This window comes from Corylus avellana, chromosome ca1 (assembly GCF_901000735.1).
Source record: "Corylus avellana chromosome ca1, CavTom2PMs-1.0".
NCBI classification, from domain to species: domain Eukaryota; kingdom Viridiplantae; phylum Streptophyta; class Magnoliopsida; order Fagales; family Betulaceae; genus Corylus; species Corylus avellana.
The window spans coordinates 9,708,569-9,735,954 of NC_081541.1; the positions used below are offsets into that span (position 1 = coordinate 9,708,569).

The 27,386-nt window shown below is 35.4% G+C and overlaps 3 protein-coding genes across 5 annotated transcripts; 2 read left to right on the forward strand and 1 right to left on the reverse strand.

Moving 5' to 3' along the window:
* Positions 1-758: 758 nt before the first annotated feature.
* Positions 759-6,257, forward strand: LOC132187103 (uncharacterized). Of its 2 annotated transcripts, none has more exons than XM_059601281.1 (6): positions 759-935; positions 1,166-1,271; positions 2,669-2,713; positions 2,872-2,980; positions 4,511-4,826; positions 5,772-6,257. In XM_059601281.1, the coding sequence occupies exons 1-6, from the start codon at positions 888-890 to the stop codon at positions 5,961-5,963; spliced, it is 816 nt and encodes a 271-aa protein (XP_059457264.1). In that variant the 5' UTR covers positions 759-887; the 3' UTR covers positions 5,964-6,257. The 2 variants fall into 2 exon arrangements, with proteins under 2 accessions (XP_059457264.1, XP_059457273.1); XM_059601290.1 differs by having other exon boundaries at positions 2,669-2,683.
* An 8,586-nt stretch (positions 6,258-14,843) lies between these two features.
* LOC132188135 (uncharacterized) lies at positions 14,844-16,134 on the forward strand. The gene has a single exon (XM_059602540.1). The coding sequence runs from the start codon at positions 15,141-15,143 to the stop codon at positions 15,870-15,872; it is 732 nt and encodes a 243-aa protein (XP_059458523.1). The 5' UTR covers positions 14,844-15,140; the 3' UTR covers positions 15,873-16,134.
* A 2,984-nt stretch (positions 16,135-19,118) lies between these two features.
* Positions 19,119-25,087, reverse strand: LOC132167478 (uncharacterized). 2 transcript variants are annotated; one of them, XM_059578469.1, is made up of 5 exons: positions 24,768-25,087; positions 23,230-23,649; positions 20,862-21,424; positions 20,680-20,746; positions 19,119-20,075 (listed from the first exon to the last, which is right to left on the reverse strand). In XM_059578469.1, the coding sequence occupies exons 2-5, from the start codon at positions 23,606-23,608 to the stop codon at positions 19,621-19,623; spliced, it is 1,464 nt and encodes a 487-aa protein (XP_059434452.1). In that variant the 5' UTR covers positions 23,609-23,649; positions 24,768-25,087; the 3' UTR covers positions 19,119-19,620. The 2 variants fall into 2 exon arrangements, with proteins under 2 accessions (XP_059434452.1, XP_059434451.1); XM_059578468.1 differs by having other exon boundaries at positions 24,751-25,087.
* Positions 25,088-27,386: the final 2,299 nt, after the last annotated feature.

The window sequence follows — 27,386 nt, forward strand, 5'->3', positions numbered from 1 at the left end:
GGGTCCTCAAACTATAGCCGCTTTAAAAGATTGTCTTTTGTCGGGCAATAGATTAATGCATGTCTTCCAAAAAAAATCTTGACAACCCCCGAAACATTAAATCTCCAAATCCTTTTTCATAGGCCATTAACATTGAAGCTTTGGAATTTCCTCCTTTCAACTGCATTTTCCTATCTTTGTTTAGATGGTAAGTGCTTTTACCGAAAAATCCCCACTTCATAGTACGAATCCAGATCATTTTGTTGTTTGGGCTTTATACCTCAATTCCATTTTGGTTGACCATTTCATCCGAACCCAAGGGCCGGCAAAATAGGTACCTGGCAAATAAACAGGTACTTGTTTATCCTATGCATATAACTATTATTTAGGACGCTTAGATGAACCTACCTGTTTATCCTATGCATATAGCTATTATTTAGGATGCCTAGATGAACCTTATTATAAAAAAACATGCATAGGATAAATGGGTCGTAAACAGGTCATTGCAGGTACCTGTTTTGCCAGCCCGCCATTTATATCAAATCCTAACCTTATAATATCGTGTCGGGTTCGTATTAGATTTATGGGTTGTGTCAAAATTTGATAGCTCTAGTTTAATCATTCGTAATATTATTCGAGCCGGATTCCCGGTCCAGATAGGGGTAGTCCGAGACTTTTTTGACTTTGGGATCCATTTGATCCGCTAACTAATATTGGGCTTGGGCCCATCACTTTCCTAAAAGGCGGTCACTCTAGGCTACTGAGTCACTGACAAGCATTCGGCCACGAGAAAAAGGCTCCCACCGAATACAGCATTTTGCCGTTGCCAAATCGTCACACAAAACCAGTGGGCGAGAGGACTATTTCTCTTTCTTCGAAAGCAGGTGTCGCTGAAGACTGAGAGATCAATGGGCGAAGTCTTGTTCGAGCTCGAACAGGTTCTCAGATCCAGACAGGTACTTCACCAACCCTATAAATTCATTACAAAATTCATGAAACCTGATCACTGCGTCTTGGAATTGCTTTTGTTCTGCGAATTTGAAGCAATTGTGTTGCTGCTATCCGAATAATTCAAAAAGAAAAACGAAATGCGCTAATGTTGGCTAAGCACTTGTAAAATACTGATAGAATAAGTTCTCTCAGATTTTGTAAAATCGGCTAAAATGTGTTTGTGTGTGTGATTCAGGACAAAATTACGCCCCAAGAAGCTAGAGTTTTTCTAACGTGCAAGTCCAAGGCTGTTAAGAATTTTACGTTTGGCTCTCTTGCTGGTGCCGGTGTTACGTGGGCAGGTATGTGTTTCTGCTCGTCTTAAAAACACTGGTTGAATTGTATTTCACACTCATATACAAGCTGAATTCCGAGTAGGTTCTTGGCTTTTCACTTAAATTTAGTAGTAGAATCATTTAGTTTGTTGATATGAGGTCGTGCTGTGTTGAGTCGCTGATTGTGGTTATTGTTTCTGCAATGCTACATCCATGGCAAAAGCCATGTCTTGGAAGTGTTGTTGGTGTGATATTCTTGTTAACCTCCAGCTTCTGCAAAGCGAGATTGTTGAAGCATGAAATTTACATTATTTCTGTTTCTTTGGACCACAATTTTGCTGCTCCAATCATCTCCAATGAATCTTGGTGCTATGAAAGACTTAGAGTGTGTTTGGACCCATGATTTTGCAGGCCAAAGTGCGTTTTAAAACAAAATTGCGGGAAGCATTCTGTTTGGAAGTGCGTTTGAAAAAAATGGCAGGTTGAAAATGTGAAAAAACTGCAGGCAAGGGTGCAATTTAAAAACCGCACAATTTTAAAAAGGCTGAACTGCATTGTAAAGGCCAAACTGTAGATTTTACCAAACGCTTAACTGATTATTTAAAAATTTTGTTTTCATTTGCTGTTTTCTGAAAAACAGCTAAATCAAATGAACACTTGGTGCATTTTTCACTTGGACATACAAATATATGTCTATAAGTCTAGCAACCGATTCGCTGGACAATTTGGAGTTTGGAAACGCACCTTTGACTGGTTCCTGGCAGTTCTCATTATGATGTAGGTTTATATTCCTAGCAACCGAAAGGCAGGTCACATCAAGGAACTTAATGATGACGGTTTTGTCGAAAGTTACGCAGGCTGTAATATAGTTTTACATGATTACAGTCTCAGAGTCTTTTTGTAAATCATTAAATTAAATTTGAAGGATCTAAAAGAAATATTTATAGGACAATTTTCAACCCGTATTTTAGCATAAACACAATATGTTTGTTACTGCTTGTTAGCTTATAGCACATCTCAGTAATTCATGTACCCTACCACAATTAGGACAAGGAAAGTTCTTTTCGGTTGAGTCAACTTGATATATTCTGAACACAGAGTCAAATGTTTAAAGGAATGAAACTGCGGAAGAATTTTCTGAAGCTTTTAGAAACTTTTGATTTGTTGATTTCATTCTTACTGTTATCGAACTCATTGAATTGAGCAAGTGGGTTGTTCCTGACTTGCTGCATATGCTAGCATTCTTCCATAAATGGTCAAAATGAGTAGTAATTTGCTTTTTAACTTGTAATATTTAGGTGATAAGGCATATTTCTGTGCCTAAATATGGTTAAACCTTTTGTATGTTCTGTTATTGATGTTGCTTTTATTACAGTTGTTGCTTTCTTAGAGTTTAACTAATAATCACACTACCTTTCTGACAGCAACATGGAGACTGAGTAAGTTTTCTCGAATCAACCTTTCGGCAGGTAGGATAAACCAATTCTCTCTCTAGGATAAATCAAGTCCCTCTCTCTAGGAGTGCAATTATTATCTTTTCAACATTAGTTCTGCTGACATTACACATGTACTGATCTACATGTCTTTTCCCCCTTTCTCTATTTTGTTAAATCTTTCCTTTTTTCAGGAGGTGCTGCTTTATTTGGGCTATGGAGGTTTGCTAGGTCCCTTGATTCATGTGTTGATCATGTTCTTGCACTAAATGGAAGTCGGATGCAAAAGGAGTTAGCAAATATGTGAGTCTCCTCATCCCATTTTCTATTGGTTGTTAACTTTTCCCGTCTAAGAGTGATTTTCTGGTAGTCATGATTCATGAATACACATGTCAACAGACCATTCTTGCTGTTCTAAGGTAGTTAATGAGCCTTAGCCAATCTCACTTGGATTTCAAAATATGTGTTATTAGTTTCTGAAATTTTTGAAATTCATCATCATATTGAGATCAGTATCGAGGGGCCAGGGCAATCATTTTGTTTTTTTTTATTAAAACTAACCCATTAATGGAGTTTCTCACGGCTGAGTTGAGCTTGTAGGAAACCTAATAGAGTTAATGTCTCCAAATAGGTCGCCGGGCCTTAGCTCAGCTGGTAAATAGGTGTGGTAGCATAGTGTTAGTCCCAGGTTCAGATATTTCAGAATAATATATATTTTCAAATAGTCCAGTTAACTGAGGGGAGGGATCTAGCCGGTAACTTAGGTGGTGAGCTGGCAATCAAGCAGTTTTTGAGGTGATTTAGTGATGTTAGAGTAAGTCAATTATGTTTTAACGTGTTCGCTTCATTCAGATATCCAAATTCTCTGAGCTTTCTTTCTAACAGTTTGAAATTTCAATGGTATAGCATGGTATACCATTGAAATTTCTCAAGGTATAGCATGGTATACATGAGAGTTTTTACCAGTGGTATAGCTGGTGGCCAGGGGGCAACTCTCGGAGCGCGGTCGCCCGGAAGATGGTGCCTGTTTGCCTTATGTGGAGTTTATGAAGGGAAAGAAATGATAAGAACTTCGATAATCTTGAGAAGACCTTAGAGGAGCTCAAGTGCTATTTCTTTTTTCCCTCTTTACTTGGACAGCTACTTATCTAGCTCCTCTTGTTATTAGCTTTTCAGATTTCCTTGTTCTCTTTTCTATTTCGTCTTAGGTGTTCTCTTGTATACTTCATCTATACAAGGGTTGCGTCCCTCTACGCTTTTTGATATATACAAGATTACTTATAAAAAAAAAAAGAAAGTTTTTACTAGTATCAACATCTTTATATTTGAAAGTTGATGTTTTTGTGTGTAAGGTGGTTCTTTATTTTTTGGCATTGTTTTCACAAATGCTCATTATGATTCAAGAAAACATTTAAGAAAATCTTCTTCTTCTTCTTCTTTCTTTTTGCCCCCTTTCCCCTTTCACCCTCCTCTTGAGTATCTTCCTGAAAATAGTTTATCATCTAACTGTGGCCCATGGACTAGACAACCATTATTTTATGTTCGCCATGGTTTACATCACATCATTGATCACACCATCACCCTTTTCCTTAAGGTGTGTATATAATTTAAGCGGAAAGAATGTACCCAACTTTGCACAAACTTGAATTGATAAATTGTATTATCCTGTATCGTGTTTCTATCATGGAAGATCACCTGTACTGATGTTTGGTGCTACAATTTTCGCTTTCTACTCCATTTTTAGCATCGTTTGTTTATATCACGTGCATGCAGATATTTCTGTACCCAAAGTTGGGTTGAATATCTTACTTAGAAATATATTTCAAATGACAGATTAGTGACAAAGTATCAGGATGATCCTCCGAAAATGCAGCTTATCTCTAAGCATTTCTATTCTGAAAAAGTTTTTGATGATTCAGATCAGCCAAAATTAAGGTGGCGTTATCGAAATTTTTTTAGTGATAATGTTGCTCATGGTCAGAGGACACATGAGGGCGACTCTCCCAGCAACTCTGAAAATAATTCGCACAGCAGCTACCCTGGTGACTCACACAAAGATTCCCAAACTGATACCCACAACAAAGTTCATGGGAACTCCCACAATGACTCTGACAGCCAAAGAACTAATTTTGAGTCCAAACAAATTCTTGTAAGTGTACTCACCTATGCTTTTTTATCTTCATATAATCGACACTACCACTGAAGGAATTTTTCTTGAAATTAATGTTGAACTGCCAAAAAAAAGGGTTTTAGTTAGTGTGCAACTGAACTTTTGGCACTTGCTCTTGTTCTTTGGGAAAGTAAAAATTGTATTGTATGTTCAGGTTGATTATAATCATTTCTTTATTTTCATAACATATTTCTCGCTTGCTCTATACATATTGTAGAACATTATATTGCATTTTAACTGTTGAATATCACTGGTGTTGCTGAACTTATGTTTCAAATGATCATAAAACTGCAAAGATCTAATAGAATGGGTGATCTAGATGAAGTTATGAACATTACAAAATTTACAAATATTGTGCAAACTATGGTATTGAGTTATCGAGAGCTTGTTTTAAAGAAGTTGTCCTCTTTAGAAAATCATTAGTCAATAGTATACTATTTGTCCTCACACCTTACAGAAACCATCCTGACTTCTTTATTCTTTCTGTTCAGTAGTCAATGATACTATTTCTCCTCGCACCTTAGAGAAACCATCCTGATTTCTTTCTTCTTTCTTTGGTGGACATTGCAGTCATGGTGATAAATTGCTTGTTTTCTTTTTATCTTTTTTATTTTATTTTTCTTCTCTTTTCAAGATAGATATGTGCTGGTCTCAATTGCTCTTCAATGATAACCCCATGGCTGGCCTAGCTATAGACGTTTGACATGCAAGGCTATTAATTTGATGCTTAGGTAGAGTTTGACAATCTTATTTAGTAAGGGGGGATTTTAAATTCTGATAGAAATGGAATCACCTACTTGTTTTATTCGTTCTTTTTTTTTTTTTTTCCTTTCTTTTCTATCTATTTGTTTTATTCATGAATTTAGAAGGCTCATGCTATTTAATATTGCCTTCTTTTTTATCTGACCTATATTATTGTTATAGAGGAACCCTGGCTTCGATATGATGGCAGACCCTTTTGATTGTGTTTTTGGTAATCTGGCTACAAGGGAGGAGATTCATCTCCGTAATACCTCAAGCACGCCACCTAGGACACCTACTCGTGGCCATAAAAGATCTCACCGAAGGCGTCGAACGCACCATCAGAATGTCTTGTTAAATTCTCAACATGCATAAGAAGACGTTGCATGTCAACAAAACATCTGGAAGAATCAGAGGAGAAAGATAAAGAAACTATTAGTCAGGGTTATGAACAGGTTCATTTTCGTGTTTGAATTCCAGCAATGAGGGGAATTCTGCGGGAATTATCAACTTCAGGTATATTATGACCATTTTCTCTGCGGTATTGTAATAAAGTTGTTAAATGAATCAGATGATAAGTACACAGTTAGCCTGTTTGGGCACTCTTTGATTATGTTACTACAAATGCTCTTTTACTGTTCTTAATATATATATATATATATTTGGTTAGTTTCAATTCTTGTCTAGTGTCTTCACTGGAAAAGGTGTTGAGGTGTGGTATGGGCCTCGTCAGCAATGCTGGTGACAGTGGTTGTGTTCGTGAGGGCGAGGACACTGGTGGAGGGGCACTTCTGGTTTGTACGAGAGGTGGTGGTGGCTGCGTTCTTTACGAGGTAACAGTAAACATTTGACCTAAGTTTTAGCATTTTATGGTTCCACTAACTCAAAACTTTATATTTGAGGAATGAGAAATGCTTCGGTGCAATATAATGCCTACATTTGGTCAATTTTTAATGACGTGGCAGATAGACAATCACATGAAGGGATGATTGAAATATGGGCAAAATGTGGACATTATATTGCAGTATAACATATCTCTTAAGGAATAGTATATACTATATTCCATCCTATTTGACTGATGTGGTAATATATATCAGTGAATCCTACTGGGCTGCTACGTTGATGTGGTAATGCGTATCAACCTTTGGATTTTTTTTTACGACTAATCCAACTGCTGGTGGCAATTGCCATATTAGTCCAGTGAGATGGGTGTAGTTTACAAAATTTCTCTTACACTTTTAAATATGGTGTGCCTCAAGTCTACAAACACCTTCACGTGGCTTTATAGAGAAAATCTTGTGAACTCTTAGCCCTATAATTTTCTTCACTTTCAGATAAAAGGCCATTGGTTATAGGTTTTACAACATTCACAATAGTTTATGTAAATTTTTATCTAAAATACCTAATTAAAAGTTATATATATATATATATATATATATATATATATATATATAATGGCTTTTTAAATGCACTCTACATTCGATCATCAATTTTTTATCTAGGCCATTTAAATATTATTTCTCTATCCTTTTTTATTTTTTATTTCTTTTATAAGGATCGTATTTCTTTAAGTCATTTTTTTTCAGAAATGGACTATTTAGTCCACAAAATACATTAAAAACTTGTAAAAAGATTTAGTCCATCTCAAATTGCATTCTAATATTGGACAATGCCTACAAACTGACTATTTAGTTCAGAAAATACATTCTACAAAATACATCAAAAACCTGTAGAAACATTTAGTTCATCTCAAATGGTGATGACTAATTAGTCCTACGATTCTCAAGGGGTTTTCATTTGGTGTGAAAGAAAATATTCTTGTTGCATTAGAGGCATGCAAAGTTTCTCAAGCTTTTTTTTCGTTAGATGAATAATATCTTGTTGTTCTTCCCTTCTCTCGTTATGTGATTCCTTATTCTCCTCCTACATATCGTTAATTATCTCCGCAAGATTCAAATAAATGAAGTCTTGCCTCCATTTTTTCTCTTGCTAGGCCTTTTTGCCAATCGGTATCTCTGAGTCTACAAAGGCTAATAGAGACATATTGTCTTTCCCTCGACTATGGAGAATATGGAAATTCTTGCGCAACTAATTTTCTTTTCGATTTCTTTTTTCCGTCGGCTATTCTTCGCTTCCATTTTAGGTGACATCCCAACGTATCTCAACAATGTTCAAAATGAAATGAGGGATCATGGATTTTTCGATACATCTTTGCTTGCTCAATCTGAAAAATAATAATAATAAATTAAAAGTAATTAAAATCTTGATACTAATCAATCATTCTATCATTGACTCTAAAGTATAACGATTCATTCATACCGTGTCTTGTTTGGTAAGACCTTGATTTGGGCTAAGCACCTACATGCTCGTTGGTGAAAAGTTGAATCACTGGCCATCAATTCGTTAAAGAGTTTGCATAGCGTACACAACAAGTAGGTTTTACTTGTTTTTTATTGTCTGAGGTTGGAGATATGAAAGGTAAAACATAAATCAAGTCTGTGGATGACAAACCGCGTAAAATCAGCAGCCCATCAATTTTTCTCCTCATAAGCGCGTGCACGTGCGTACATAGTATGCGTAATTCAAACTTGAAAATTCCGAATATGTTCTCAGAAAATAAAAATAGAAATATTAGTAGTAATTAACCTATTACGATACTACCCCTTTGCTAATTCGGCTAAAAAAATAAATTGATAATATATGATGCTGTAGACTTTGATTCAAGCCATAATTGGTGATTTGACATCATTTGAACTTTTGAATTTCAAGAGAAAATATTTATATATATAGTAATCTCAATAATTTTTTTTTATCAAAGTTCTTTTGAGATAAACTTGAAATTATGTTTGAGAAGTTTCATTTACTCTTTTTCTTTTGAAATCAATTTATTTAAAAAGAAGAAAACATGTTGAGGGGCTTTTGTCCGGACAGAAATTTGTGCTATAAACTGGTTTGTAGCTAATTCATATAAACTCATCTAATAAAGACTATAAAGTGACATCTATTCCATAACTATTAAAAAAAAGCCCACGATTTTAAAGGCCAACGTGGGATTTTCAGAAATCTAGTTTTCATTAATTATGTTTTAAAATCGTTACCTTTTTTCAAACCATACATTTTGAAACTGCTAAACTAAACTTAACTTGAAAGTAAATCTTTTTAGTGAGACCAAAGATTTAAGCTAATAGGTTTGATGAATTTGTGTTCTATTAGTCAGTAGTATCTTTCTAATATGAGACTTAATTCTTCGTTATGCACACGTCATTACTAAACGAAATATCTCATAATTTGTTCCTAATCTTTGGTTTGATAGTTGCTAATAATAAGTTCAAGTCCGTGGCACATCAAATGACCCACCTTGCGTACGAATGTGGCAAAAAGAAGTGACTGCACGACCCAGTTAAGTGTGACGACACAAATGAAGTAGGACAAGATGAAACATGAAAACTATATAATATAAATATATTTTTGGTTTATTAACGCACGACATGAAAACTATATGATATAGATATTTTGGTTTATAAACTTACGACTTCATATTTTCTAGGAAGGATCATGGCACCTTCACTCTGTGTCTTTTCATTGGAAGACAACCATCTGTGTCTTTAATTTTCTAAATTTATACAAAATAAACGGCCAAAAATTTTACACCATGTTTGGTTAGCTGGAAATGGAAGGGAATGAGAGGGGGGTGGGTGGAAGAGCTTGTCACGTGTCTTGTACTGTTATGTTTTCTTCGCACATCAGATGTACTAGTGCTCGACCGCTTGTGGTAAAGTGCTGTCGTACCATTCTTAGAAGAAATAAAAGAAGGAACAAAAACTAATGGTAATGGGAAAAATTTTCAACATTTGTCATATGAGATTAAATTTACCAAAATATCCATAGGGGCGGAGCTAGGGGAGGACAAGAGGGAGAAATGACCATCTAGCCCGCTTGATAATGCTGCAACATATACCCTATTGCCTATTGGTTTCCTAAGCATTGAGACTGCTACAGTTCTACCCAATGTGTAGAAACCAAAAGAGCTTCCTTAATCCTTATGCATTATTTTATACAAATTATCTCTCTCTCATCTCTTCACCTTTTAAAAGAGATTATGTTGAAATTTTGTAAAAAAGTTTAGGGTAAGTACAAACTTATATTTTGTAAATAAATAATATTTAATTGATATAAGAAAAGATAAGAGAAGCTATTGTGAAGTGTATTTAAATAGGAAAACAAAACGTAATTTTGTTCCTTAAATTTAGAAAAAAAAATGAAAGAAAAATTACCTAGAATGCTCTTACTTCTGTTTCTTTTTTATGAGGTGAAGGGCTTACCACTATTGTCGTTTTTGGGCTTCAAAACATTCGAGACCGTTTGATGCTCAAAATAAAGCTTGTTTGCCTGCTCTGCAAATTGGATTATATCAATGTGGTGAGTCTTTTGAACCTTCTAGTTCATAGTCATTCTCCTTCCAAGTACAGAACAAGATGAAAACGGTAAAGAAAATATATCTTGCTTAATCCAACTGATATTTCTTTGCAAAATATATATATATAGGTTTCTTAGTAATTAGTTGTTGCCGAACGGTGCCATGGACCTCTACCTTGAGGTGGTGTAGGAAAGGACTTCAAAATGTGTGGGTTTGAGATTTCCAAAAGTGTTCTTCCTCATAAGCTAAAGTTTTGACGTGTAAATGAAAATGTGATGGAAATTCAGAGAGATAAAGTTTTTTTTTTTTTTGACCATATTCTTTTAGTTAAGGGCTGCCATGTGATTTAAAATTCTTCTCTTCATTTATGTAAGGGAAATGCTAGGTGTTTTGTTGATCTAGGTGTATATTATTTTCTAAGACCCATCTGAGAGAAATAAGGGCCCTTTTTTTTGACTTTTTTTATAAAAAAAATAATATACATATAGGACTAGGAAGACACGAAAAGAGCACCAAACATTCCCCTTTATGTAATTATTCTCTTCACTTTAGTTAACTATTTCACGTGTTGGTCATCACTTTGTTGAGAATATGATCCTCTCCATTTCAATTACCATCTGATTTAAAATTTGAACGGATCTGACAGTATATTTATTATGTGACAACATATACATCATTAAACCTGTGAAATCTAATCTAGATCATAAAATGAAGGATTCAGATTTCCTCATATTTTTTAAAATATGAGATTCTTGGATTTTAAAATCTGAACTCTCCATTACATCTAACGGTTCAAACAAATGTAGAAGTTTGTGTCTTACCAAGGCAAGTGGGTTTAGCATGTTGAAAACTAAAATTATTTGCCTCCGTAATTCACAAACATCTATATTTATTTGGACCGTTAGATGTAATAGAGAGCTCGGATTTTAGAAAATCTGTGAGGATCTCAGTCCTAAAATGAATCCTCTCCATTTTTTTGAAAATCGAGAGGGTCTTTAACCTATTTATTAAGGAGGAGTTTAAGCATACACGTGAAACGAAGTGTTAATGTATTAATTAAATTATTAAATTCATTATTTTTTATAAGAGTAATGTTATTTAGCATACTGTTATATGATTGCCTAGATGATGTGGCTGTCAAAAATTAGTCTTGGATCCGTAGTTGTAAAAAAAAAAAAAAAAAAAAAAAAAGGTAGATGTTAACTATCAGATCATCTCAATTGAATGGTAATGTATAGCAATCTACTAAATAGCGTTATTTTTTTTATAAGCTTAATTTTTTGAGATAAATGTTAATTTATCATGATATTAAAACAAAAATCTTAAATTCAAACATTTATTTCATAATTTTTAATTAAATATTCAATATGTGGGGCCGTACAATTTAACCTTTAAAGAGTAATGACTACTTGACGATTTAACAAATCTTTGTTTAAAATAGCTTTTAATTATTTCGTCTGCATATGTAAACGATGATGCAATCCCACTTTTTTCTATTTGTCTTACTCGTTCAACAAGTTTTCTTGTCACAAACCGTGTGAAGATAAAACCCAGCACTCACGCACAAAAAACAAAGAGAAAAAAGTAATGGCTTTGGGTTTATAATTCTATATCCCAAACAGAGACTTCTTATTTCCATCCACATATTCAAACACAAATGCTCTCTTGCCTTCCTTCCTAGTCATTGGTGGAGCTTGCATGCAACCTTCCTTGTACGCGTATAACATGCCATCTTTCTTCGAGCACTCATCTTTATGTATAACCTGCTAACTTTAGTTTGTAGACAATTGATTTTATTGTTGAAATTTACACAAATTATATATATTATATGTAGTGGCAGAACCAGGGTTTTTGTTTAGGGGTCAACATTTTATTTTTTTCTAAAAAAAAATTGAAGGCGAACAAAATTAATATATATATATATACGAAATAAAAAATAATAATTCAACAAAATTTAATTATTGTTTAAATATAAATGTCACTTACAATTTAATTTTTCACACTTAACTCTCTGACAAGTCTTCATATTTTGAAATCGTTGTAATTATCTTCTTCTTCTTTTTTATTGCTGATAATTTTGAATATATCATTCTCAATATATTTGACTAGACAATCATTGATCCGCTGATCTCTCATTTGGTTACATAAACAATTTTTAACAATGTAAAAGTTTGACTACATAGCTGAATATTTTTAAGAAAAAGTAGGAAAAATTAATTTGAATTGTTGAAGGTTTAAATAGGAAAAAATATTGTATAAAAAAATCGCAAATTGTTGAATTTTTAAATTGTTTAACGGCTTCTAATTTTTAGATTTTTTTTTTTTTTGGACATGTCTACATAAGAGGGAGATGGGAGATTTGAATTAGTAACCTCCACTTCATGAGGCGTAATTTCCAAGACTCTAATTCTTTGATTTTTTTTTTAAAAATGCCCTAATTCTCTTATTTAAGTGTTGTTAGTTAGGATTTTGCAAATTACCAAAAGGTCTAGAATTTTAAATATATATACCTAGGTAATAGGTTTAAAGTCGGTGCATTTAAAATTAAAAAAAAAAAAAACAAACAAACAAATAAATGTTCAACTTTAAAGTAAGAGCCATTTAAATGTCAGTTATGCTTAATTAAAGCTTTATTAAAACAAAAATTTTTTTCTACACTAAACGAGCTTTTCTCCGCATTAGTAAAACGGTTAGTTTTGGTAAATAAAACAAAACCCTAAATTGTGCGTTTTGCCAAAAATAAAAAATAAAACACTTCATCTTCAATCTTCTACATTCGCATGGACTCTTGACCTAATTATCAAAATGCCTGAGCTGAAAGAAAATCAGATTGATGAGTCATGAATCTCAGTTCTCTTAAGAAAGATTTGCCCCTTAATGAATGATTGAGAGTGGGCAACTTAGGGCATCTGAGAAAATTTTTTAAGAGGTGAGGGGGGGTCATTTGACCCCTCTCAACCCCCCTCCACCCCCAATTATATGTAAGTGTGTATATTACTATTAATTAAATGGTAATGGGTGCAAATAATGTTACACCTACCACTACTTTACAACTTAATGACACATATTAGTATGTGATTGAAACTACATCAACCGGTAAAAAAAGTTTATCATAATTTAATCACATGCTGACAAGTGTCAATAAGTTGTAAGATAGTTACAAGTTTAGCATTTTTCAATGAAAGCTTGTCGTAATTTTTTTTAAGTGCTATAAATAAGTCCGAGTCTAGACTAGTGCACAAACCTTGAATGTGAATTTTTATTATTTATAAATAAAGAAAGAAAAACACACTCCAAATAAAGGAATTCTTCATGCATAAATGGATCTTAGTAATGCTACACTTATTTCCACTTTCTTACACATATGAGTGACTTTTAAAACTATCATTAGATTAAAATCTAATAAAAATAGATCACGTATCTAATGGTGATTTTAAAAGTCACATACAAGTATAAAGAAATGAGTAGAAAAATAGGAGTAAGTGTAGAGTATTATAACTCCTATAGATGAGGTAGCCATGGGTGAAGCAGCCCCATTGTTTAAGAAGGATGCTATTTTTGACACAATTCTATCCATCAGGTGTGATAAACGTCTAATCCTTATGATTTCTTCTATCTTTATCCTTAATCTTGAGAATTATTTGGTAACTTGCTAGTTATGAATTGACAACAAATAAACTTGTTCCTAAATATGCGCAAAAAAGGCTGTTTTTACTAGTAATTATTTACAAACAGACTAGTTCACTTGATACATAGAAGGATCCTTTTCATTTCGTTGGCTATTTTAGGAGGCAAAATTATCTTTAACAAAATGACAATTTTACCCCCCTCGAATGAACTAACCAGTAACCAACTTCTCTTGACACCTCAACAACTAAAATGTAAAATGTCACCGACCATCCACAAAATATTTAAAATATGAACTATCATGTAAGTTTGAGAAATGCTATACATTCTATTTTTTTTTTTTTTTTTTTTTAAAGTTAGTTCCCAAATGATATGTCACCAACTCATTAGTGGGTGACACACTTCTCGAAGGAAAATGTTAAAGGCACAACTATTTTGCTCAACTTTTGGTCAACTTTTGTCTTATTTTTTAATTTAAAAAATAACAAAATAAAAAATAAAAAAAGTTTCTGAAGCAATAATTTTTATTTTGGTTTTTATTTATTTTTTTTAGTATTTTTTAAAAAATAAAAACTGTATTTTGCTTCACAAATTTTTTCTTATTTTTTAATTTAAAAAATAAAAAAAATTAAAAATTAAAAAAGTTTCTGAAGCAATAATTTTTATTTTGGTCATTCTTTTATTTGGTATTTTTTTTTTAAAAAAAAATTGTATTTTTATTCATAATAATGATCAATTTTTTTTAAAATGGTCATTATTATGAAGAAAAATATAATTTTTATTTTTTTAAAAATACAAAATAAAAGAAGGACAAAAATAAAAATTATTGATTAAAAAAATTTTAATTTTTTTTTCAAATAAAAAAATAAGAAAAAAGTTAGCACAAAGTTTGTCTCAAGTTGGGACTGTATCATTCCTCATTCTCAAAATATTAAATCTCATAAAATGTGACACATCATTTTTTTGAAAAAAAAAAAAAAATGTAAGAAAATCATGTGGTCATGAAATCTCTTATGTGGCACAGCCTGATAGGCCATCCCACTGAAATTGCTTTGCTGCTTCCATACCTAGTTTGCAACCCTCCGCAAGCAACCCAACCTGGTTTATTTTTTCTTTTTAAGGATAATACCAAAAAAGAAAGGAAAAAAATGTGGTCGGTCCTGTAATTTTCCAAGAAGTGAAGGACCACAAGTGCAACAACCTTTCTTCCTTCTCCTCTTTATCTGTGTAGTGGATTCCCCATACCACTCCGCACAACCTCAGAAAGGGAGATTTCGTTAACAAAAACGCTCCTTTTTTCCCATTGCCTCTAGATTTCTCTCAATCCTTTTTGTTAAGAGTCTCTCTCATACCCACCAGAAAGAGGGAATTGTCTTAGCTTTTAGGCTTTGGAGGGAGGGTTTATTTTCCCATAGCTTCGTTAGCTTCCCCAACAACAAAAAAAACACAATTATATGATATAAAACGACAAACCCATCACCCAGTTCTCTTTCGCACGCCATTCTTTTATGATTCTTCATCTTTCACCTCACAATCTGATCAACTCCCTGATTCCTGTTCGAAATTGGTCTTCTTTTTGTAAAGGGGTATCTTTCGTCTTATTAGTACTAGTGCTAGTATTGATTTTCGACAAACCCTTTGAGGCCAGATTCAACAAGAACAACCACAAGCAACGAATCAACATGAAGGTCCACCCAATGCCCAAGAAGCGAAACATCACCATCCAATACGATATCAACTCAAGAAACCCTCTCTCTGAGGCTCAGGTGCTTCTGGGTCTGAGCTCCAAGAAGCTCAGGCGCTTGCCCCACGTCTTCAGCCGGGTCCTGGAGCTTCCGTTTCGGTCCGACGCCGATGTATTGGTGGAGGAGAGCCCCGATTGCTTCCGATTCGTCGCCGAGACCGACACCGACATCGGCGACGTGCGGGCTCACACCGTGGAAATCCATCCCGGCGTGACTAAGATCGTTGTGAGGGAAAGTGGGTCGCTTCAGTTGTCCCTGGACGAGCTTGAACTCGACATGTGGAGGTTTCGGCTGCCCGAGTCGACTCGCCCCGAGTTGGCGAGCGCGGTCTTTGTCGGTGGAGAGCTTATCGTGACGGTGCCAAAGGGCGAGATTGGACTGCAGAGTGCTGAGGAAAACGGTGGTGGTGGTGGGGGAGATGAGGAGTTTTGGAGAGATGGGAATGGTGGGGGCTTTAGAGGAGGTATTGGAGGTAGGCTTGTGCTTGTACAGTAATGAAGATTAAGCCTGCCTTTTTTTTAATTTTTTTAAATTATCGTTGCTTTTGCATTGGGCTTTTTTAGTTTGCAAGTTAGTTTTGAGGTTGTTGGTGATGGTGGGACTACTTTTTGTAAGCTTCCTTTGTTGTTAAATCAAGAAATGTTGTTTTCTGTTACCCGATAAGTATGGTCTCAATGGCAATGGCAATGGCAATGGATATATGATCTCAATGGCAATGGCAATGGATATATGATCATTGGATCTTATTTTCAGTTCAGTAATCTTGTTTTTTGCCATGTTTTTCTTCCTAACAGTTTTTGGAGATTAGATGGTTCTTGATATGTTTCATGATTAGTTGATTGGGCTAGAATGGTTTTGAAAGTGTCACTAGTTTCCTTTGTGCATCTGCTTTTGAACAAACAAAACCTTAAGGTTCTCCATTGCGTCTTCTTCTTCTTTTTCTTCTTACCCGTTTTTGCTGTTGCAGTATGAGGGATGGGACAGAGAACGAAACTCTGCCATGTCTTATGCTGTTTGGGTTTCTTTGGCTGAAAATTGTTAGTCAAGTAGTGGTAATTGTTTGGCAGGATTGTTCTATTTTTAATTCGTGGGTTCCCCAATGAAGAAGAAGTTTTGAAAGTAATTATTTTTTTTCTTCTCATTCCTACATTTTATTGGTAATTGATTTGAATATTGCAGTCTAGTCTGACTTCCTAAGCCAGTGATTCTTGTACTACCCGGCTTAGACTGTTGACATATCTTGGAGATTATATGCTGTTTGATTGTTTTTCTTGCATTCTACCTGGTGACAAAACTCACTTGATAAATCATGGTAAAGCAAAAGCATTATTTGTTATTTTGTGCCGAGAATCAGTTCCTTTGCTGCTCCATGGTAATGAATATGTGCTTTCCGTCCACTCAGTAGAAAGTCATCTAATCTTTATATTTTGATTTGCTTTTTTACTTTTAGTGATTAAAATATGCCTTCTAGCATTTCTGGATCTCACTAACTAATGATAATTTACCTTATATCTTAGGGAGTCACTTAGCCTCCTTTCTTTCCTCTTTTAGGGAGTCACTTCAGGGTCTACTTTTCTTCTCTCTTTTAGTGCCAATTGACCAGTTGCGCCATGCTATTGTTGTTTTTGTTCTTCTTTTCATATCTGGTGACTTCCTTGGTTGGTCATTCTTTAGTCTCACATAAAGATGGTCGCTGTCAATATTAAGACAAATTATAATGCTTCTCCTAAGTCTTTGCTTTATCCTCCTTGACTCACAACCGCACATTCTTTGATTGAACCATATACAATAATCATCTTTCTTTTTCTTTGGTAAATAACTTAACCATCTAAGACAGTGCAGCATTCTGTGGGATTTCTTTCCCATGCTTCAGCAAAGATTTTAGTTTAAATAGGAGGAAGAATAACACTTCTGATTGATATGTTGTTTATCTAGCTAGTCAGTTTCTTGTTCAAGAATAGGGAGCTGAAACAATTTTTGGATAATATGCTTAAGTTTTCTCCTGGAATTTTCTGTTGCATGAAGAGCTATACTACAGTTTGAGGCATGGCCCTCTGCTGTCTACCAAATACAACTAATGGTGGGGCCTTTTGGAAACTGTTGATTTCTGACCCTAAAACTGTCTTCAGCATATTTATAACTCAAATCATTTCTTTCATACTTATCATGAATTCAATCATGTAGTTTGTTGGGTGTTTACTTGATTAAAACATTCTATTATGCCCTTGATGAACTCCATTCCTGGCCACTTATATGATGAAATTTTAACTCATCCTAAGATTTTTGCTCATCTCATTACAGTGGTCTCACCTGTTTCTCTAGAAAATCAGGGAAATTAATGATACTTGTATTATGAGCTATAGATCAATTCCCACCATAACTCCAAGGCCTCCTTTATTGCATGTTAGTGACTGGAAACTTGAGTTGGTTAACAGTAGATTATGGAATGCAGTCCATGAGCATCTGATGAAAGAAACAAGTAGATGCAGAAAATTCAGATGGGGATATTTTCCGGTTACAAGGGACTGTGGCTGTTGAGGTTAGTTTACAAATTTCGAGACCTTGAAAGGAATAAACAGTTGGGAATCTTTGAATTACAGCACCCATCTCGTTGAGTGAAGATGGCCACGAATTTATGCTTGCGTCCTAATTTTTCTCCTAGGAATTTGCCTCAAAAAGGTTATCACCAAGTTCACTGCTCGCAGCCGCGAACATGTCTCCTCTTAACGACTTGATAAAGTGAGATCAGATAACGGGAATCATATCCCTTGCAATAATATAATAATAATCGATGACAATATTTTTTCTATATTATTTTATAAATTAATTATTAGATTTGTATTAGATTTATATAGACCAAATTTAATGTTGATTTATTGCATTTATAAGAGAATATAAAATATATATATGCAAATTATTCACACTAATCCTTCCCTGTTCTTTTTCTCCGTTCGGCTTACATTAAAAGTTCACCGCACAAAAAGACAGCTTTCTGAGGTATACTCTATCCGAGAATTCATTAATCTGTGGCGTGCCTTTAATAAGAAGTGAATGCATTTGTACAAGTAAGAAACTCGGGTGGTTCACCCTTCCCAGCAAGATAGGACAACCTTCCTCATATATATATATATAAAGCTTTTTTCTTAATTGAAAAAAAAAAAAAAAATCTTCAAAAAGAAAGAAAGTTATTTACATATGACTGACTGTCATTATCATACAACTAGAATAATATAATAATTTCTTCAAAAAAAAAAAAAAGAATAATATAATAATGAATATCAGTTTTTTATTTTTTATTTATTTTCATTGTCACCTAATCAAATTATAAATGTCATATAGCAACCTAGGTAAAAATTATATCCTCCAAAAAGACACCTCAAGTTAATAAACTTCAAAGGAAAAATTTCTTGGCCTTTTAAGTTGAATTTACTCAAAAATAAATAGTGCTTCAGTGAAAAAGCCTGCATTTTGGAAAAGAATCTTTTATGAAAAAGTAAAAAAAAAAAGAAAACCGTGACACAACAGATGTTCCTCGTATTCATGGAGTACGGGAATCCCATCCCAAAATATGCTACAACTGCTATATGTTGTCTTCTCAGACCGCAATTACGCCCTACGAAATAGATGCTCACCAGCAACAAGGAGAAGTGGGGGGAGTTGAAAATACAGAAACATATACCAATATGAAAAAGGGGCAAGCCCCTTTTTTTTTTTTTTTTACCCAGGAAAGTGTCAAATGGGTGAATTGCTCATAAAACCAGGAAGCAAAATCGCAATCCATCTCATGTCTACAACCAGTTCAACCTACACCACAGGCTGTTTACCTTTAGAAAAACAGTGATCAGCTCAACGCATGAAGAAATGTTTTTTAAAGAAATCCCAACATGACCATAAGGATTGATATCGATTGAATTTTTTTTTGTAATCTAAGTGATCCTTTCACAAGCCCCAGTAAATCTTTCCATAATCCCTTTGGCAATTTTTCCACAGTAATTCCACTTATCCGCGACATTCTAATGCAACATTAGGGTTGCTGATCCTTTACGACAAAAATTCCATCCCTTTGATGCGCTGGGCACCAATTTTCATTGCCGCACAACCAGATTCAGACATAGATGCTCCACAATTATCACAGAATGTATGCTCTCCAAATATGCAGGTGATCAGTTCAAAGGATGAATAAAGCTCAAGACCAAACTTTGATGAACAGATGTCAAATTTAAACTGTATGGGTTATAAGGATTTAGTTTTCAATTTCCAAACCGAAGTGTTCTTTCAGGATTCCTTTAGACGTCTTTCCAAAACCGTTGGCTACTTTTTCCATATCCTCGAGTTTCATGAGTTCCTGTTTTATCTGATTTACTCTACTCAAGACAACATCCAAAAAGGTATATGAGTCTGCTGATGATGCCCGATGTGCGAGTTCAGTCTTTAGTTCGGACCTCTCTTTCTCGAGTTGCTGATACAAATTAAGAAGATAATTCTTCTGTGCATAAAGCGTTTCCACTGCCATTTTGTATTCAGACTCCTGTGATTTTTGCAGTGCTAGCAGAACATGGTCAATCTCATTCTCAAGCTTTAGAGACTCCAACCTAGGGTCAAAAGCTATGGACAAAGTGTGCTCTGAGCTTGTTCTGATATCCAAAGGGTCTTGGCCATTTGTAACCCCTAGGGCAGCATTTTCATGATCAAGGGCACCTGCTTGTAAACAGTATCCAAGGCTCAGAGAGAGAAAGAACAGTTTAACATGCATACGTAGCCATATTAACAATTTACAAGTGTGAAATGACTAGAGTCAAAGTAAAATTGAATAGAACTCTACCCCGGTGCTATATTGAGAAGATGAGTAACCTACATAGAGAATGGTTTATAAAGACACTCATGGGTGCTTCAGAGCTAGGTTGTAACGCGATGTGGTACTAGAGCACTGCATGACATAACCTTAACAAGGACGTCATGTGTTTAGGAAAGGAGTTTGTAACACTTTGGTCCCATATTAAGAAGACGAGTAACCCACATATGGTGGTGGTTTATAAAGACAACTCATGGGTGTTAAGCCTCACATTATTTACTTATTATGTGAAATAAGACTTTATAAATAATTTTAGGAAAAATTTGAAAAAACCTCCCATGTCCACAAGGAGACGGAGACCTAGACAAAAATTGAGAGACCATTTCTTATACTTGTATGATAATGTGCCCAAACGAAAACCTTGATGCATAGTCAACAGTGGGGCAACCAATGGTAAGCTGATTGGTAAAGTTTGATGATTAATTTGAAATATTTAAAGTGGAAAATTACCTGAGGATATAGCTGAGACACTGTCTTCCACTTTCCAGATATCTTCAAGAGAAGTCCCACTTTTAAGCTAATGTAAATATCAAACGGTCAGACTGCTGATTTTACACACCCTGAAAGAGGGCCAGGATAACTTCTGTAAAAGGAAGAAAGCTAAAACTTCAGTACCTAGATATCAATTTTACCTTTGCAATAGCCAATTCGAAACGATTCAGTAACCACTTTGCAGTTGTTTTCTGTGAACCCCGCAAAATGCAGACACCAACACTTAAAATCTTCTCTATATCATCCCAAGAATCAATAGATTCACATGTTTGTAAAAGCCTTGTAGCATGTGAAACCAGATCTGTTCTTGCATCACAACGACGGCAATAGTACTCAGCGTCCAACCCAATGCTTCCTCCTACTGTCCCGGCCATGTAACACCGAAGAGCACAGTCTATGTGAGCAATATGCCCACATATATAACCCTCATCCACCACTGCTTCACACTTGATGTAACTGTAGCCTCCGTAGTCTGAATTTATAGTCTTGCTACATAAGATGCAACAACAAAAATGGCAGAACCGAGGTTCACTGCAGCAAAGATCACAGGGCATGTCTGCTAAAGGTGGGGTGTCTACTTGTTCCAAAATGCTGCTGCACATCTTATTTCCGGCCTTACAACCCCCTATGTCAGTCTGGGAATCAGACACATCGTATTCCGCTGTCTCTTCAAGGGGTAAAGTAAATGAATTACGCCTCCTACCTGTAACAGAGCAACATTGTTGGACAAGAAAAAAGGACGACAAGCATGAAACCTAGACATACAAATTTGCAATGTCTCAGAACATTTGGCATCATTCTAATATGCAATCTCAACATTACAGCATATATACTGATAAGAACTGAAGTAGCTTTAAATAATTACAAGTAACAAAATATTTATAACCACATAATATATATAAAAAATAATCCTAGGTCTCTGTCCAAAAGAACATAGTTAACAGGACACTTAATCATGAAAGAGTCTAGATCTTGCTTAAATGGGGTTGTGTAGGCAATGTTTTTTGCTTATTCTGTAGAGGTAGCTTGAAGGTAAATCACATATGGTTTTTCATTGTAGTTTTAGTAGACGTATTTGGCGAGAAGTTATGAGCACTAATTTGATTAGAGATCCTCAGATTTCCTGGGATGAAGTGGTTTTGTGGGGTGCACAGGAGTTGAAGGGGTGTGGTTTGAAAACTAGTCTTTGCCGATTGAGTTTAGGGGAATGTTTTTGATAGTTGGTCATTCGCTGGTTTGTTGTGTGCTCTGTATTGCTGGGTTGTACATTTGCTGGTTTGTTGGTTGAAGAAGTTGAGTTAGTTCTGCAGATTGTGTCGTGTTAATAAGTTTCCCATTTTGTTTACTGTTTTGTTTTTAGATAAATATGGCTTAGTGCTTATTCTGCACTAGAGTACAGTTTCTTTGTTAGGATAGGGTCGTCTAGTTCTTTTGAACTGGAGGTTGTAAAGTGGTGTTCCAGCACTTTTGTGTGCTGGAGTGTTTGTACAGTTTATTCATCAATACAAATTACTCATTCATCTACAAAAAGAAAGAGTCTAGATGAAGCTTCAATATCAAAGTTAAGAAGAATTTGCAACCGTGCTAGACCAAAACAAGCAATAAAGCAGACAAACAACGCAGGTGAAGATATCTGCGCTATCATTTTTGCAATCTAATTCGTTAAAAAGAGCTCCATGAACACTATTGAAAATCTGACAGTTCATTGATGTTGTACAGATATGAAAATGTAAAGTCAATTTGATACCATAGCTTTCTGAGTACTTGCCCCACTCAAATATTCACTATACTTGATGTTCATAATGACCTAACATATATAGAACGTGATAAGTTAATCAACATAGTCTTGAAAGAATAATGGGGAAAACTAACTTTATTGGAATTTTGGCGAGTAGTTTGATAGCCTTTAAATTGAAATTAAGAAGAAATTGACACCACCAGTCCAATCCTTCGCTTTAGGGTGGGGATCTCATGCATTCAGCATCAAGTATCTGTTGCCTCAAGAAATTGGTTGAAAGAGAACCCATGGATCACGTTTATCTTCATAAAACAGTGTTAACTAATGAATCTGAGTTCATAAAATCAGCAATACTAACCCCAAACGGTTGGCTCGAGTGGTAAGTCACCTGGCCCTAGTGCCTCATGAAGCATCAGGTCTAAGGTTTGACCCCCCTTGAGTGCAAACAGTTTATTGGGGCCACCCCCACGGGCAAAAGCCCTACTTTACCCGACCCGTGTGGAAGGGACGCTTTGCACAATGTCCCAGGGATCTAGCCAAGGCAAAGCCTCGGATACCCCGGATGTCAAAGAAAAAAAAAATCAGCAATACTCATAAAATATGAACCACTATATTGTTCCATGACATAGAGAATGTACTTATGACAATATTCGTTCAGGGAAAAACGCAAAAGATAATCTATACATATGACAAATTTAAACCAGAAATCTCAAGTTTGCACAAACAATAGTGGACAAGATTTTTTAAAAACTCAGTCAATAATGGCTGACCATTTGATAATGCTGATTTCTCTGCCGGGATCCTCCAGCTAAATGAGGCGAAAAATGCATTAATGTCAGCACCAGGGAACGCTGTTTGGATATATCGTTCAACAGAAAGTTTGCTGGCAAAACCCTTCTTCCTACTCGTGGAGTACTCGGGACCACAAAGGCTCCTTGGAAGATACAGGTACCTATCCAAATAGTGTCCAGTACTGGCAACTCTCTTTCCCACCCTCCAAGTCCAGATATCACCTGGATTAGGCCAATTTTCAGGAGCATATGGCAAACCCTCACCAGTCTCATCAGGTAGAACCAGCCTAAGAAGAGAACCATTTTCCTCTGTACTTGGTGTGCTTCTATTGCTTTCATCAGAAATATCAATCTCCATGATATATTTTTTTCAGTTGACAACTGGCTGCAGCTTCTGAGCTGCTCAATGCCATTTGGATATCATTAGCAGTAAACAAAATACAACCACCTAAAATATTTAAAAAATACAACGCCATTTTGAACACTCTAAACCTTCCTGATTCTGATTTATACTTCATAAAGAATGGACAATTAAAGCATGAACTCAAGTGGTAAAATCACTTTACACATTCAATCATATTAATCAGCAAACACTAAATAAGCAACTTTCTCCTCAAAAATCAACTACATGGCACCGAAAGATAAGTGCAGTCACTGTCAACCAATCATAATTATTAATTATGCACCCTCAAATTCAAAATGCATCCACAAAAAGATAATATGGAACTTCCTGGAATTCTAATATTATTTCACGTGTGCGAACACAAAATCCCTACTCCTCTTCTTAAACATAGTTTTTAGATTAGGCAAGGCATACTAATCACTAAGGACCCAATAGGCATCCCATAGCTAATTAAAAGACCCCATTTAACTTATAGAGCATCTTTAAGAACTAATCATCATGAATATTCCATATTTAGAAATGGCACCCATTTATATACTTGGCAGTAATAGAATCGTGAAATGGAAGCATATTATGAAATCATTTAAATTGATCCCTCTAGCCTCAATTTTCTTCAAGTGACCTTTAGAATTGAAACATTCATCCCTTCAAATCCTATGTGAACTAAACAGATCCATGCAATTTACACTGGACAACCAAACCAACCCTAGATTTCGAACAGCAGGCATAATCCTTCAATTCACCATTCACCCAACTGGATATGCTTCTACTCGTTAAAAATGCATATTCATTCACTTTTCTTTTCTATCAAGAACATTTTGTAAAACTCTTAGATTCCTTTCTTTAGTATATTCTCAGCAAATGAAATCAAACAAAAACGATTCGTGTATCGCTCCAACAACTGTGAAAAGCTCGGAAACACCGCAAGGAGCGCAGTGTGATCTACAGCCTGCTTAACAACGAAAAATGCTAAAACCGCCACACACATGCACACATTCGAATTACCTAAACCTAAAACATCGATTAATTCTCATTCCCATCAAATATTTCAAACATGATAGACGTAAGTTAAAGAGACGAAGAAGAACAAGACGAACCAGATTTGAAGCATCACCTGACACCAACAGTGTTCCTCGGATTCACCGCTTGAAGAGAAACTTAGGGTTTCCGATTACCATAAATCGCCTCGTCACCTGCGGAAGCGTGAAGTTGAACAGAAGAGCGGCAGGAAATTAGTTTGATGTTTCATGTAAACAAAATTTCGGAGACAGGAATCGGAAATCCACAAGAGATGAACAAATGGTTAGGGTTAAAGAAAGTGAATAGTCTGATTCTCATAAAGAGAAGTGGAGTAAAATATGTCGGACAGCCGGACAGGAAGCAAGACCCTGTATCGGCGTCGGAAACGAGAAACCAAAGAAATATATCGAAAAAAGTTGTAAATTGTATTATAATTTTTTTTTTTTTTTTTAAGTAATAATTTTTTTCCCTGCAATAAATAACAAAGAAATGATGACAAAAAATATTATTATATCCTTTTCATTAACAAGTTTTTTTTTTTGTTTTTTTAATAAAAAAAAGTCGGTGGAATAACCATCGAAGGACAAATTATATAGGACAATTGATCAATATTAAGGGTGCGTTTAAGATTGCGATTTCGCAAAAATAATGTATATTTTTTAAAGATATTGCAAAATATTTTACAATTTAAAAAATTAACGATTTTAAAAAACACTAATTTTTTTTTTTAATTACACTTATTAAAATTATAATCCCAAATCAACCTTTAGCCACATACCTTAAGTGAGCAATATATGGTCATGTATCTCGAAACACCCTTCGCGGGGAAGCCATTAGAACTTGAAGGATGACCAAGCCATTAGAACTTGAAGGATGACCAAGACGAGACTATGAGGTTCGTGTCAAAATTATTATTATTATTTTTTTTTTTTACGTATCCGCATAAGAAGGGGTGGGAGATTCGAACTAATGACCTCCGCTTCATTAGGCGTTGTCCTAGTCGATTGAGCTACTTCTTGAGGACAAGGAAGACCATTAATTTCCTAATGACATGAGAAATCTGATGATCTAATATAGGCGTCCAAAATTAACCATGAAATTATGATTGCCAACTAAGACAATAATTATCTTCATAACCCGGCACCAAGGCAAGTAACACGAAGAATGGGATTCACTCCATTTCAAATGAAAGGGAGGGGATCCGGGTTAGAACAATTTAGGAGGGCAAAATGATATTTTTAATTAAAAAGACCATTTTGCCTTCTTATTTTTGCCTAACCGGTGCCCCCTACCCCCTCCCCCAAAAAAAAAAGTTCTTTAGGGAACAAAAAAAAAAATTGAAGGTCAAAATTTTAATTTTTAGTCAATTGACCCTTACCCAAGCTAGAAAAAATAAGAACCAACCTTACCCACAATTTTTTGGCCCCACCCACACCTGCTAAATGCTCCTACCCAAAAAACCTTTTGGGCTATACCCATTAAAACTTAAAAAGCTGATTTCTCATTCTCAAATCTTTTGGCCCTAACCCATTAAACTAGTTACTCATTTGAGATTTGGCCTTACCCACTAAATTTTATCTTTCTTGAGCATTATGTTGTACATCTCGTTACCTTTTTAACCCTAAACAAGCACAAATCCACAATCAAGAACCTTAAATTTCAAAATTTAGAGCTTTTTCTATATTGATTTAATTTTCCAAACAAAAAATTAATGAAAAAAAAAACACAATTTGCAACATAGAAGCGATATGAGGTAATTTGTTTTTATCTTAATATATTGAGATAATTTGTTTTTAGAGTTAAATACATTATTCCCCCTGTGATTTAATAACTTGGGAGCCCCTGCTATACGGTCATGCTGCAAAAGGGGTCTATTGCAGCATCCAACCACAAAGTGACACATCACCAAGTTTATTTTGACAAAATGAAATCAAAATACCAGATAATAACAAACAAAGAGCCAAACCATCTACACCGGCGACAGCGAAATCACCAGCGACCGCGAACCTACTGGCGATAGCAGACCCAGCCGTGGGTCTGGCGTGACCCACGGCTGGGTCACGGCAGACCCAGCCGCTAGGTCAAGCGTGACCCAGCCGTGGGTCATGCCAAACCCAGCCGCTGGGTCACGGCAGACCCAACCGCTGGGTCAGGCGTGACCCAGCAGCTGGGTCTACCGTGACCCAGCGATGGGTCACCTCTCCGGCGACTTCGGGTCATCTTCTCCAGCGAATTTCTGCCAAACACAGCCTCAAAAATCGATTATAATGCCTCAAAAATCGATTCTAATGCCTAAAAACTCGTTTCTAATGCCTTAAAAATCGATTCTAATGCCACAAAACTCGTTTCTAATGCCTCAAAATTCAATTTTGGATTCAAAACTAAAACCTAAAGGGGAAGGTTAACCCTTTTTGGGATTTTATCACCCTAAAACCGGAGCCATGCTATCACTAGTGGCGCTGGAGCTGTGTGAAAAACTAAAAAAAAAATCAAAAAACCAGACCCAAACCGGAGCAAGACCCATCAGAAAAAACCAAAAAATCAGACCCACCGGAGCAAGACCCACGCGGCCAGCATCTCAGCAGATCCACGGCCGGCGAGACCCAGCCGTGGGTCTTGGTGGCTGGCCAGATCCAGGCCAGCCAGACCCACGGTCTTCTTCTCTGTTCTTTCTCTATTTTTTCTCTTCTCTCTCTTTTCTTTCTTCTTTAGT

Coding starts and splice junctions, on each gene's coding strand:
- LOC132187103 (XM_059601281.1), top strand. CDS start 888: ATGGGCGAAGTCTTGTTCGAGCTCGAACAGGTTCTCAGATCCAGACAG. Junction 1,272..2,668: donor TGCCGGTGTTACGTGGGCAG/GTATGTGTTTCT, acceptor CCTTTCTGACAG/CAACATGGAGACTGAGTAAG. Junction 2,981..4,510: donor CAAAAGGAGTTAGCAAATAT/GTGAGTCTCCTC, acceptor TTCAAATGACAG/ATTAGTGACAAAGTATCAGG.
- LOC132167478 (XM_059578469.1), bottom strand. CDS start 23,608: ATGGAGATTGATATTTCTGATGAAAGCAATAGAAGCACACCAAGTACA. Junction 21,425..23,229: donor GAAATCAGCATTATCAAATG/GTCAGCCATTAT, acceptor GCTCTGTTACAG/GTAGGAGGCGTAATTCATTT. Junction 20,076..20,679: donor TGTCTCAGCTATATCCTCAG/GTAATTTTCCAC, acceptor GTTTACAAGCAG/GTGCCCTTGATCATGAAAAT.
- LOC132188135 (XM_059602540.1), top strand. CDS start 15,141: ATGATTCTTCATCTTTCACCTCACAATCTGATCAACTCCCTGATTCCT.